Consider the following 12054-nt stretch of genomic DNA (forward strand, 5'->3'; position numbering starts at 1 on the left):
TATATAGGAAGTAAATTTTAAAAGCAACAGAAAATGACAAAAAGTTCCAAATTGTTTCATTAAAATTTTTATATGAATCTCAAAACATGGGGAATTAAAAGCATTTAGTTTTATGGGGGGTTTTTTGTCATTAGGCCAAAAAGTAGGAGAACTTGAATAACTAATTTCCCACAGTTCAAGCTTTCACTGTGCCACTCAAATATTCACCAAACAATACGAGCACAAACTGTTTCAGATCCAAGATTACAACCTGTGACCTCTTAGTTTCAGGACGGAGTTGTCATCCATGGCGAACAGAGAACACAACAGGACATAGACTGACTGCAGGCACGTCTGTCTTCTCTGTTATCTGAGGGGCAGAGCGGCCTGGAAGGAACCATGGGAAAGAGCCAGGAAAAAGGTGGGTCCATTGTCCGAGCATCCTGCTGGATGTGACTGACGCTTCTGATTTCACCGGAGCTCTTTTCTTTTTTTATACATTTTCATGAGTTTCTGGGAACATCCTTTTCCAACATCATACATACAATGGGACACTGCCAAAAAGCACCATTTTGATAAATTTCCACATAAGGAAAGAAATCATAAAATCTGTTAGGGTATGCTATTTTTGACACTAAAGCAAAAATATCCATTTAAGAGTATTTTATCTGGAAGGCCATACACATTGCACATTTGACAATCCAAACATTTAAAGCAGTACCACACTAAATTGTTCAGTTGTGTTAAATGAGAGCCAACAGAATGATCACTGTAATGTACACAAACACGTCCGATTTGATCAACTACAAAACTACTTTCCTCCTTCCTTCAGAATGTCCTTATCAGGCTTTTTAGATTGAGTCAAAATAACCTCTAATTCCCGTAGGAGGCTTCAGAGAATCTAATTTAAAAAAAAGCTTTGATACTGGCATGTTATTCTACAAGAGGTTTGTCAGAAAATGTCAAATATTTGTTTTCTAATAAAATTAGAATTTTGGAAAGGTTTGAAATAGTCTACAATAAGTCATAGTTTTAAATACTGGTTTGCGAGCTAAACTGTGAATGTAAATCTTTTTGGATTCAATAGAATTAATCATATGTTGTCTCCTTTGAATATGAAAAAAGCCCCAGTCATGAAATAGAGTGGGTGAGATGTCTCTATGCCTAAAAGGTAGTCTTTTTTTTTAAACAACCAATCAAATTTATTTTTTTTAATCTGCTGAATCACTGGCTTTGCCATGAAACCTCTCTGACTGGCTGATAAGCACTCCTGACATCTCCTCCTCCAGATGCTTCTCAGGAGCAGAGCTAGGTTCTGACTCAAAGACAGAACCAGTACACCAATTGGAAATTCTTGTTCAATCGGATCAGGAGAGGCATCTAATCAACGTAGCGATAAATGTTTTTGCTTGCATCATACAGTTTGCTATTTTTGTGTAAAGATATTGTTTTTCTTCTGTGCACTGAACTGGTGCTCAGGGTCATTTAGTAACTTTCTTCATCCAGATCTAATTTCAAAGTGAGGCTGGGTCTAACATCTAACCAAGACGCTCAATGACCTGTAGCAGAACTGACAGTTGCTAATCTCTGAGTGACCTCCAGGCAGACAAAACTGCTGTTGGACCAGAAAAGTCAATAATCCTTCCAGCTAAATAAGAGAAGAAGGTGACGAAGAGTTAGTAAGTAAGTCAACCACCAGATCTGACCAAGTAAGATGTTCTTTTAGTTTGACCCCTTGTGGTTCTGGTGTTGAAAGCTATCAGATCAGGGGTGAGTCAAAGTCAGGCTGCAAATTTGTATCTGGATCCGTCTCCGAATACAGTGCGCTAAATAGTAGAACATAATTTGACGAAGTTTACAGGAACATAATTTTTGCCTCAAGGAATTTTAATAATCAAGCGACTAGTGCAAGTTTACTTGCAACAAGTCGTAAACTTTTCCTTTATAGTAGCAGTTGTAAAGTTAGCATTAGCATCAATTATACTTTTGATTTTTGTGTTTCTACTTAAAAGTAAGCAGGTCTTTGGTTTGATTAATGTTTACTTCTTCTTTTATTGATTAATGATTATAACCATGATATGATATCCCTTCTGAAGCTGCTGCCCCCGCGACCCGACCCCAGATGAAGCGGAAGAAAATGAATGGATGGATGGACCATAAAATGTAAAGACAGTCTGAGTATCCCTGAACTAATTAATCTATAAACATGCCCTCATTTTTCTTTCAATTTGTGACTAAGTAAAAAACAAAAAGTTGATGGAATAATAAAAATCATTCAATTAATGGCAAGTCTGTTTAGATTGTAATTTACAAACATAGTTGTTAGAAAGCAACAGCATATTTAAGAGGTACATGTCACATTGGTGTTACATTCACTGTATTTTAGAAAAGAAAGAAAAGCAGGTTTTACTCTTAACACTTTTATACATTATTCATTTTTAGTCCAAATATTTAATACCCATTTCGTATATTAGGTCACATATTGTTTCAATTACCTATATTTATCTCTAAGTAGTAATTTTATATAATATAAAGGAAGAGCTTTAAGATCCAATAGAAAGTCAAGTAGTAGCTAGAAGCTGTGTGTGTCTTAGTTGTTGGTTACATTTTTGTAAAATTAATAATTAATTACATTTTTGTATGTCAGTGACTGATCATGAGTGTTTAAACTATTTTCTAATGTGTTCCATAGAATAAGACAAGACAGAAAACTTACTGTAAGACGGTAAATTGAATTTTATGTATTTCTGTCTCTATTCAGAGATTTCACACCAAAAAACAGCTTTCTTAGAAAAAAAGCAATAAACAGGCATGAAGTATTCAGCTCTGACACCAGCTTTTTGTGGATAAGGTTACTTTGTCCCTTCAAAATGATCAGTCTGCCTGCTCACCTTTTAGCACTATTATTCTTTAATTTAGCGAGGCGGATGTTGCCGGGGACTTAACGAAGAGACGCAGGATTAATGTGATTCAGTCCTTTCAGTGACTGGCCAAATTATGAAAAGGCAAAATGTCTTTGTTTTTAATGTGAGAGCACTGAGCGACGTTTCACAAGCCCACAAAGGCAGACGGCTGCTCTTTGTCAATAAGCCTTGAATCATAAAAATGGAGCATATTAGAGATTCAGCTGATAGAGGAATAAATAAAAATAATGCTGTTGATTCAGTGAAGCGAAGTAAACACGACATTTTTGACATATCGAGACTGTGTCGCTTTTTCTTTGTTTCGCTATTTAATGTGTAGGAGGGAAAATCGGTGCAGAGTAATGTGACATATTTCTTATACAGTTAAAATAATCATTAAACGGATCATTGAGTGATTAAAATCAGCACTGACCAACGTTCATCAGTTGAACAAGGATCATCAACTCTACTAAGGAATGTCTGAATCTTAATTATATTAAATTAAAATAAAAAAAATGTATCATCCTAAAAGAATCACAAGAAAAAACAAGAGTGCAAACTGCCAGAGACCATGAAGCCTTGCATTGTGACTCAATCCAGTCTCCTTCTTGATGGCTGATTTTCCTTTGCCTCTAGACTTGTGTTTTTTAAAAGCAAATTTCTGTATGATGTAAGCATGTCTTCCCAGGTGTCAGGTTTACATCATTGCATACTGGAGCTGTAGCCAGTAATATCAGAGCTACTGCAGTTTTCTAACTGGACGCCGATTGCGAACTTCCCAGCTGAAGACAAGAACCAGATGTTCTTGGGTGGGTGCTATAAAGCTTTTATTTCCAGTACAACGGTGATATCAGACTCAATACATGTCAGTTTTCATATGACCTACAGACAGTAAAAGCCTCCATTAAGGCCACAATATACAGTATGTCTTAGGAAGGCAGATTCTCAAACATAAACCTCTGGCTGTGTTCTTGGTGGCTCATCTTTAATCCCTCCATGTGAACCTAACAGCACACTGCCAACTTGACCTCTACACCATAAGCCTATTCATGTCAATCTGACACTTTGCGCTGATGGGAACAGATCCACTTTGCTCCTGACAGGAACAAGGGATTTTACCATAATGAACACTCCAGTTCCCCCAGTTCCACAGAGAAGCCAATGAGTCAGGTCTGCAGGCCCATTTAAATAATGAGAATGAGACTAACTATGTGCAATAGACACAAGAATCCAATAAAAGGCCTGCCAATCATTGTTACTGATCGCATGTCTATCTGCTGAGGAGGAGTGTGACCATTAGACCCACTGTCAGCAGCAGCAGCGAAGCCTCTGAATGCAGCCTGCCGGGTATTATTGCAGCGGCTCCATTAAAATGCTTTTGTTTTCCTCCTGTTTCTCCCTCTGTGTTGTAGTTTTACTTACAGTGTTATTCTGCGTCTCCGCTCTCTGCCGCTGAATATTAATGTCCTCTATGCTAATGGCCCTGCACCAGCTGAGGTCGACCAAGCCCCTCCTCTGAATGTTAATCCGCCTTTGTACATTTGCATATGCTTAAGTGTCGAATTCCCCCACAAATCAGCGCGGCTCCCTCCAAACGCCGGAGGTCTGTGCCCTCCGCGCGACAGCACCGAAACAATGTGGTCACACCGTATGCATGGCATCAAACCCACATCACAGCCTGTTTAGATTGCCAGGTCAGCGCAGGTTCACGTTCACTAAAATGAAGGTAATGGGATAGCAGTTGGTCTGGCACAGAAATACAGCCAGCCAGGTAATAAGTATGAATGGAGTAGGTAATAAGGTTGGGATAGAAACAGACCCTGAGTAATCACAGGACCAGGGTCTGCTTTAGTGGCAGCAGAGGTTTCAGTTCAAAGGTGAGCTCTGATCCCAGACAAACATGCGATCAGCTGCACTGTTGGCTTTTATTAAGCCATATTTCCATGAAAGATGCAAAGGTTGTTACTGAAAACAAAACACACCGAGAAAATATTATCTGCGTACTGAGGAAAGTTTCCCTAAAATGCAGGAGTCCAACTGACAAACCCAACAAAGCATGTCGCATTAATTTACTGGGATAAATTATTCTCCTTCAGTGGTGGAGAGAGTTATTTTATCAGATAACAAAAATATTGAATCATTTTAATACCCACGTTATTATTTCTTCTTGTTTGTCCTAACAAAAGCAAAAAAGATTAAAATAAAGACAGAACTGCTGCTACAAATAAGTTCTTCAGCAAAGTCAAGAAAACAAAAAATGTTTCCTCTTGTTAGCTTAGTCTACACATAAACCTGGCTGTGGAAATGTTATAATAAGAATATTCAGTTTACAAACACACTTAAATGTAAATCTGCTCTTTTCTAGCTGCAGTGAAAAGGCGGTGTAAAAATTTTACTGAATAATTAGTCAAATCTTTTCCTGATCCTAATCCTGATTTAGGTTTATGCTCTAAAAGCAGCCCCCAGTGAGATCATGCAAATAAATTCACATCAGTCACTATTAAATAAAACAACCTAAACAAGTAATAGAAAAACTGGTGATTAAAGAGAGCAATTCAAAGAAATATTTTGCTGACCTTTAAGCTTACCGTCACGCTGTTTATTGAGACATGTATGCTGGAGTATCATAAAATACATTTTAGATGGATCAAAAATATTTAAGGATCACTTGGCCATCTGAAAGTTCAATTCTCTAAGTGTCTAACTGCAACAAAAAAGTGCATCCTGCCATTAGTTGGAGCCATTTCAAGCAATCTGCATGTTGAGGTAAGTGAACATTCATTAGCACAGACTGAGACTATGCATAGAAAACATAGTCTCAGGTAAGATTTGTACCTTTCTCAAACTTAAGAATTTTCTGGAGGTTTTCAAAATGTTTATAGAAATGTTGCAAGGATCAGAATTCCTAAAAGACACCACACTAAAATCCCTTGTGTCCTTATTACCATTAATGTAACTGAGTATAAAGATTTGCTATGTAAAAGGCCTAACATTCTGTTGAACAAGATTCAACAGCAGCCCTCAAACCATTGTGGTTTTATTGCAAAGACTCAAAGGACTTCAAGTTCAAATTTTTCTTCTTAATGAAACTGTTAATCTATTTCTTAGGTTTGAACTTTAACAGTCCGTTTTTTCAGATATGAATGAGTCAGAATATTAAATTGTGCGACGTTTTGTTTGGCTTCTATTAAAACAAAACTGACCTGAATGTTAGCAGCACCTTCACGCCATAGATTTGAGCTCCTTGGCTTTAGTTGATTAAGATATTAAATACATGAATGAATGGTTACTTGTTTGTGTTGTAATGCATTCAATTTAATACCCGAAATACAGAGTTGAGCACTGCAGGGTGACTGCAGCTTATCCCCACTATCATGGGGACAGAGGCGAGGTACAGGCTGCAGGTCCATTTAGAGAACCAACACGGAGACAAACAGCCTCACCCAAAAGGTCAATTTAGAAACAACAATTAACCAACAGTGTCTGTTTCTGGAATGTGGAAAGAAGCCTGTGTACTCAAATAAAACCCACACAGGCACAGAGGAGAACATGCAAACTCCACGACGAAATGCTTCAGTCGATGTTCGAATCAAAGCCCATATTCATCCAAAGCAGCACTAACAAGCACAGAATGAAGGGAATTGCAATAAAAACAATTACCCTTATAATCCATTATTATTTTATTTTTTGAACAAACTCCAATAATTTTGGCTGTAGTTTCTAAGCAGACTATCAGATACAGAAAACCAGAAATAATGTTGACCAGTTAACATAAAACTGACTGTAAGCAACAGAAGGATAGATTATATGTGCAATCATTAGCTCTGGCTCTGCTCTACATTTTATATCTCTCCACCCACATGCATATCAAGTTAAATAAAGACACATTTTGTTGTAAGATTAAGAAACAAACCTCACTGATGTGAATGTGTGTACAGTCAAATGTAAATGTCAGAACAAATAAAGAAGCTCTAATGCATTTCTCATGTCAGACAAGCAAATGCGTGTGTATTTCCGCTTGCTGACTTCACTTTAACAACTGTCATTATTCAGTACTACAATAATCTATTTTGATATTTTGCTATAGGTGAGTCTGCTCCAACTATTGTTTGCCTGCATCAGTAGCAGAATAATTCATAGATCCACCTATGCACATGACAACTGAGAGAATTTCAAAAAGCAGGATTAACATCACTCAACTCTTGGAGCACTTTTCCAGAAGGCGGTGCCAAACGGCAGCGTAGTAAGAGAACCGATTAAAGACCGACTCATATCAACAGCAAAAGCAGTAGTCCCGAGTCATTTTAGCCTCAGCAGGTTGCCAAGTGCAGTTTGAGCTTTTTGTTGCAGCCAATAATTCCACTTCTTTCACTACATTAAGCATCTGTTTGTAAGGTTAACATTTTTGACTGGACCATTAAAATATTCAACTAGCACAAGTAAATGATCTCATTGAATACTAAAATTAAACCTCATTTTCACTTAGTAAACCTACTTTTTTCTGAAAAACGCTCTAGCATGCACTCCCACAGTGCCTCTTACAAGTATTCCTACACTTTAAACCCAATACAGTCACAAACTTCAATGTGTTTTTCATTTTAAAACTTTCACTGAAAAGTGAGGCATGCACATGTATCCAATTCTCGAGTCGGGATTTTGCAGAACCATCTTTCCCCAAGTCTTTATAAATATGGCCTCTACCTCTATTTGAACATACTGAGACTTATTATTTTTTGCACTGTATCTCAAGATTAAATAGAAAGCACCGTTGAAATAAAATTTCAAGTGTTGGGAAAACTCCTCAAATAGAATTAAATGGGGACGTGTCAACCTTTCTGTTTGGTTGTTTGTTTAGTGAAGCACTTCTGCATGAAGATGAACATCTGTCCAGGTCCTATGAGTTTTCCAGGTTTTCTTTCTTGATTGTCCTGTTTTTAGTTCTATCAACTCTAAACAAATTTCCGGTCCCTGCTGAAGGAAAACGTCTCCAAAGCATTATGTAGCCATCAGAAAGTGTCACTTTTGAGGGGTTTGTTTTCCAAATGCTAAAAAGTAATAGTTTTCCATCAGAAATAGAGTTTTGCATGTAGCCCAAAAGGTAAAACTCTGGTCTCATCTTAACGTCTCACAAATGTTTTTCTTTGTTCTCTTTTTGACTTGTTACAAACTATTCTATTAACCTCATTTATTAAAAACTTACTGCAATCCAGTATGCATTCTGCAATACTGGATTGCAGAATGCATGACAAATAATTACACTGTCCACATATTCTACCACCTGAGCTGTGGATCTCTGTAGTTCATCCAGAGTGATCTTCAACCATTTGACCCCTCTCATTAACATTCTTCCTGTCCAGTCTGCCGGATTAGGGGGATGGCCATGTCTTTGTGGATTTGCAGTTGTGCCATACTTTTTCCATGAACTGAACAATGCTCTGCAACATGTTCAAAGTTTGGGATCTTGCTTTTGAACCGATCTCTGCTTTAAACTTCAACAACTTTCTCCCTGACGTTTGTTCACCGATATTCTCCAACAAACATCTGAGTGTGTCACAGAACAGCTGGATTTTGATTGGGATTAAATTATATACAGCATTTGAAATTACTTCTGAAGGCAAATTGTTGCACTAGATTTTATTCAGGGGGTTTCATAGTAAATGGGGATGAATAGAAACCAAGCTTTTTACATTTATACTTTGTAATATATTTAGTAAATAATTTGTCCTTTTCCTTATACAGTTATTAAACTGTGATGATCTATTACATGAAATCCACACAAAACTCACTGAAGTTTGTGATTGTAATGTGACAAAATGAAAAGAGGTTTCAGGGTAGTAATATTTTTTGCAAAGCTTAAAGAAAGGAGGTCTAAAATGATCTCCTCTTGAAATGACATACGTACTAGGAATTGTCCCAGTTTTTAAAATCTAGTTAAATGCTGGAGATTTTCATTATGGTCTGCAGCAGTGATTTGTTTACTTCATGCCACATAAATCTGCTTGAGTTTCCGTTATTTAAGTTTTATTGCAGCTTATTCACACAAAAAAGACCAAAGATCCCAGAAGTCAAAATAGTATAATGCACACTAAATTATTTTGAAATTAAACATAAATGAATATTGAAATGATAATTCTTAAATTCATGTGCCAGCAGAATAAGAAGCAAAAGAAACGATCAATACATTTTTACCTGATTAGTTTAATTATGTCAGAGAATAACAGAACAGCAATTTAATCCCAGCAGTACTGTCTATAAACTTAGAGACATCTTTTGCAGATTTCTCTCCAAAGACCCCAGTTGCTTGTTTGACCCTCATACTTCTGCTCACATGGTCTAGTTTATTAACTGTCTTTTAAAGTTCAGTGATGGGAAGCGGCAGACTGACTTCTCATGCACGGTCCGGTCCAGCAGCTAACCACATAAACGGCTGCAGCTTCATGTGGAAAGTATGACATGTATCCCCTCAACGTCTTAGTTAAGATACAGGACACAAATATAGCATCTCTATGAAGTTAAGGATATTTTCTACACTAAATGAAGCAGTTTTAGGTAAAATTGTGGTTTGGGTTTTGCTTTCATGAGAATAATTATGATATAATTATGTTAAAAGCCTGAACCCCGCTATATGGCACATCTGGATTCAAACAAAACTCAAGGCTTTTATTTCTCTCCTGTAGGACACAATTTTCAGTAGTCAAACAATATGCACGAAGCACATGATGTATATCCTGACTACTGAAGGAAGAAAGAAAAAGACAAAGAGGAGGCTGAAAATGCAACTCAAGCCAACAGCAACAAAAAGATGAAATATATAAATATATTTGCAGGTGAAAGTATTGGTTTAAATGGAAGTGCACCTAGACCTGCGCAAACGTCTGGAAACGTGTGCCTACATGTCCATGCGTCTCAGATTGTGTGCGTGGTGATTGCACTTGGTTTCTGGGTATGTGTGCTACAGGAGTTGAGGTCCACTGGGGCTCTGCATGAATAATGCATCAGACTGAGGCTGCTGCTGCTGCTGCTGCTGCATCTCAGCAACATTGCTTTGGTCGGTCTGCTTAAAGTTGCAAGTTCCTCCTCTGGAAAGTCAGCATCATTCTGTAAGAGACTGCAGTAACTCAACTGGAGCCCGAATTTAGACAAAAATAACTGCAGGAAGCACAATTCGGTTTCAAGCATTTTATTTTAAAAAACTGATTTAAAGTATCAAATATGTAAAATTTTAATTTGAATGCAACATATTAGAAGCTGAAACAATATGCTGATTATTTAGTTTATTATAGAACTACATTACATTGCAAAAACCTGATAATGACTTGTTATTACTGAACGGCAATATTAATATGCCATCAACACAAATTATTCTCTTTCTTTAACATCTCCACAATGTCCCCACCACTTGTCTTGAGCTTTAGGAAAATGTCAAGATCTATATGAGGTGTCCGCTTGGGGAGACTGAAAGTCATCCAAATTGCCAAATATTTAAATGGTAATCAGAAATTGAAAGCACAGCAAGTGAAATATGCAGTGATGGAGTAGTTGAGGTACATTTCTGTTTTATTTTACACCGTATGATAAGAATTTGTTGCTTTTGGCATCTTAGAATTGCTAGCAAATTTCCACATTTTTGTACAAGCAGAAGTTTGGACATATAATTACATTTTAATATTTTTATGGTGAAATCTTGAAACACAAAAAACAGGAAAGTCAATAAAATATAACAATGTGGGATCATTTAAAACTAAGATTTTTATTGATTCTTGCTTAAGATGTCCATCTCTTTTAAACTTGACATGTCAGATGAACTTTTTATCTGCAGATTCACACATGTGTGATGACGGAACAGCTGCCGGAGACAGATGCTCTCCATGCAGCTCACAGTGGGATCACCAAAGGTTCAGGCTGGATGACACTGAACGCCACACACGCTTAGCGCCCAACGACTTGAAGCATCAGGAGACTGACACGAAATTAATTCGTCCCCATGTGCAATCATAAATTTGCAATCAGAACCACTTTCATTGAGGAAGTTTGGCTTAAACGGGTTGAAGGGTGGATTTGCGCTTTAGCAGAAACTTCCATGAACTTTTCCAACGGTTTATGGAAATATTTTAAAGCCAGGCAATATGTAAATGTATGCAAATTAAATAGGTTACATGAGGTGGTGGATCTACTTTACCTCAGTCACTGCAGCCTAGTCGGATAGTTTTATTCGACTTCTTTATTTTAAATCCCACTCTTCAGTTTCCTCTAAGCGCACCCCCTTTTAAAACCTGTGTCTTCCATTAAAACTGTCTAATCCTGATTTCACTGGAGTTTCCCGCTTAAGGTGCATCACAGGTGACACTTGTACAACGCAGTTTAGCACTTTAAATTGCCACATGTAAGCCTCTCCTGCACTACTCCTTTTATTTTGTCACTAAAAATCGTACCTGTACGTCCCAAGATTAAAATAAGTGCTGCGTGTTTGCAGCGTGGACTTCACACGCTGCTGTTTACTTTCACCTCAGGAATGTTTGGCACTTTGGCATCCGTGTCTCCTGAATGACGGACCGTCACAGCTTATCTCCCTCTCCAAACCCTACTCTTCCCTCCCTCCCTCCCTTCCGTGGACATTCCCAACTCTCCCTCTTCCAGTGTCCCGTTTTCGTGTGACGGCCACGTCCGGCGGACTCACCTCTGTGCGCGTCTGCAGCCGCTTGTTCATCTCGTAGATCCGATACTCGGGCTGGACCATGTAGGGCGAGTGTCTTCTGTAGAAAGGTCCGAACGGAGAGGAGTAGAACGGGTCGTGGGTTGGGTTGGACATGGTGGCTCCTGGCGAGGCGCACGGCGCGATTTCAACATCCAGCGGGCACAGCAGCGCACATGGGAGTGCGATGCTCTCCGACAAGCCCCAGTTGGAAGCAGCCGCTATCGAGGCTGAGCTGCACTCTGCAAGTTGGCCTGCCTAGTTCCCTGCTATAGCGTGGTGCCGGAGGAGGGAGGGAGGAAAGCGAGGGGGAGGAGGTGGGGGAAGCGGCGGAGTTGGGTGGGGGGCTTGAATTGAAGGGGGGAGGAGGGAAGCCAGCTTCCTGTTCCCTCAAGACCTACTCTCAGTTTTGCACTCTTGCAAAGTTCAGTGTGGTGTGTTGCACGCGTCTCTTTCTTTGTGTGTTTTCATGTTTGTTAT

General features: G+C 38.5%; 1 protein-coding gene across 5 annotated transcripts in view; it reads right to left on the minus strand.

Moving 5' to 3' along the window:
* The window catches only part of ldb2a (LIM domain binding 2a), a 98845-nt gene extending 87001 nt beyond the window's left edge, over positions 1–11844 (minus strand). For all 5 annotated transcript variants that reach the window (XM_008421093.2, XM_008421092.2, XM_008421090.2 and 2 more), the window contains exon 1: positions 11560–11844. In XM_008421093.2, coding sequence (XP_008419315.1) covers positions 11560–11691 — 132 coding nt within the window. In that variant the 5' untranslated portion in view covers positions 11692–11844. The remainder of the gene's footprint in view (positions 1–11559) is intronic.
* Positions 11845–12054: the final 210 nt, after the last annotated feature.

The sequence above is a fragment of the Poecilia reticulata genome, linkage group LG10, assembly GCF_000633615.1.
Source record: "Poecilia reticulata strain Guanapo linkage group LG10, Guppy_female_1.0+MT, whole genome shotgun sequence".
In the NCBI taxonomy this organism is placed as follows: Eukaryota; Metazoa; Chordata; class Actinopteri; order Cyprinodontiformes; family Poeciliidae; genus Poecilia; species Poecilia reticulata.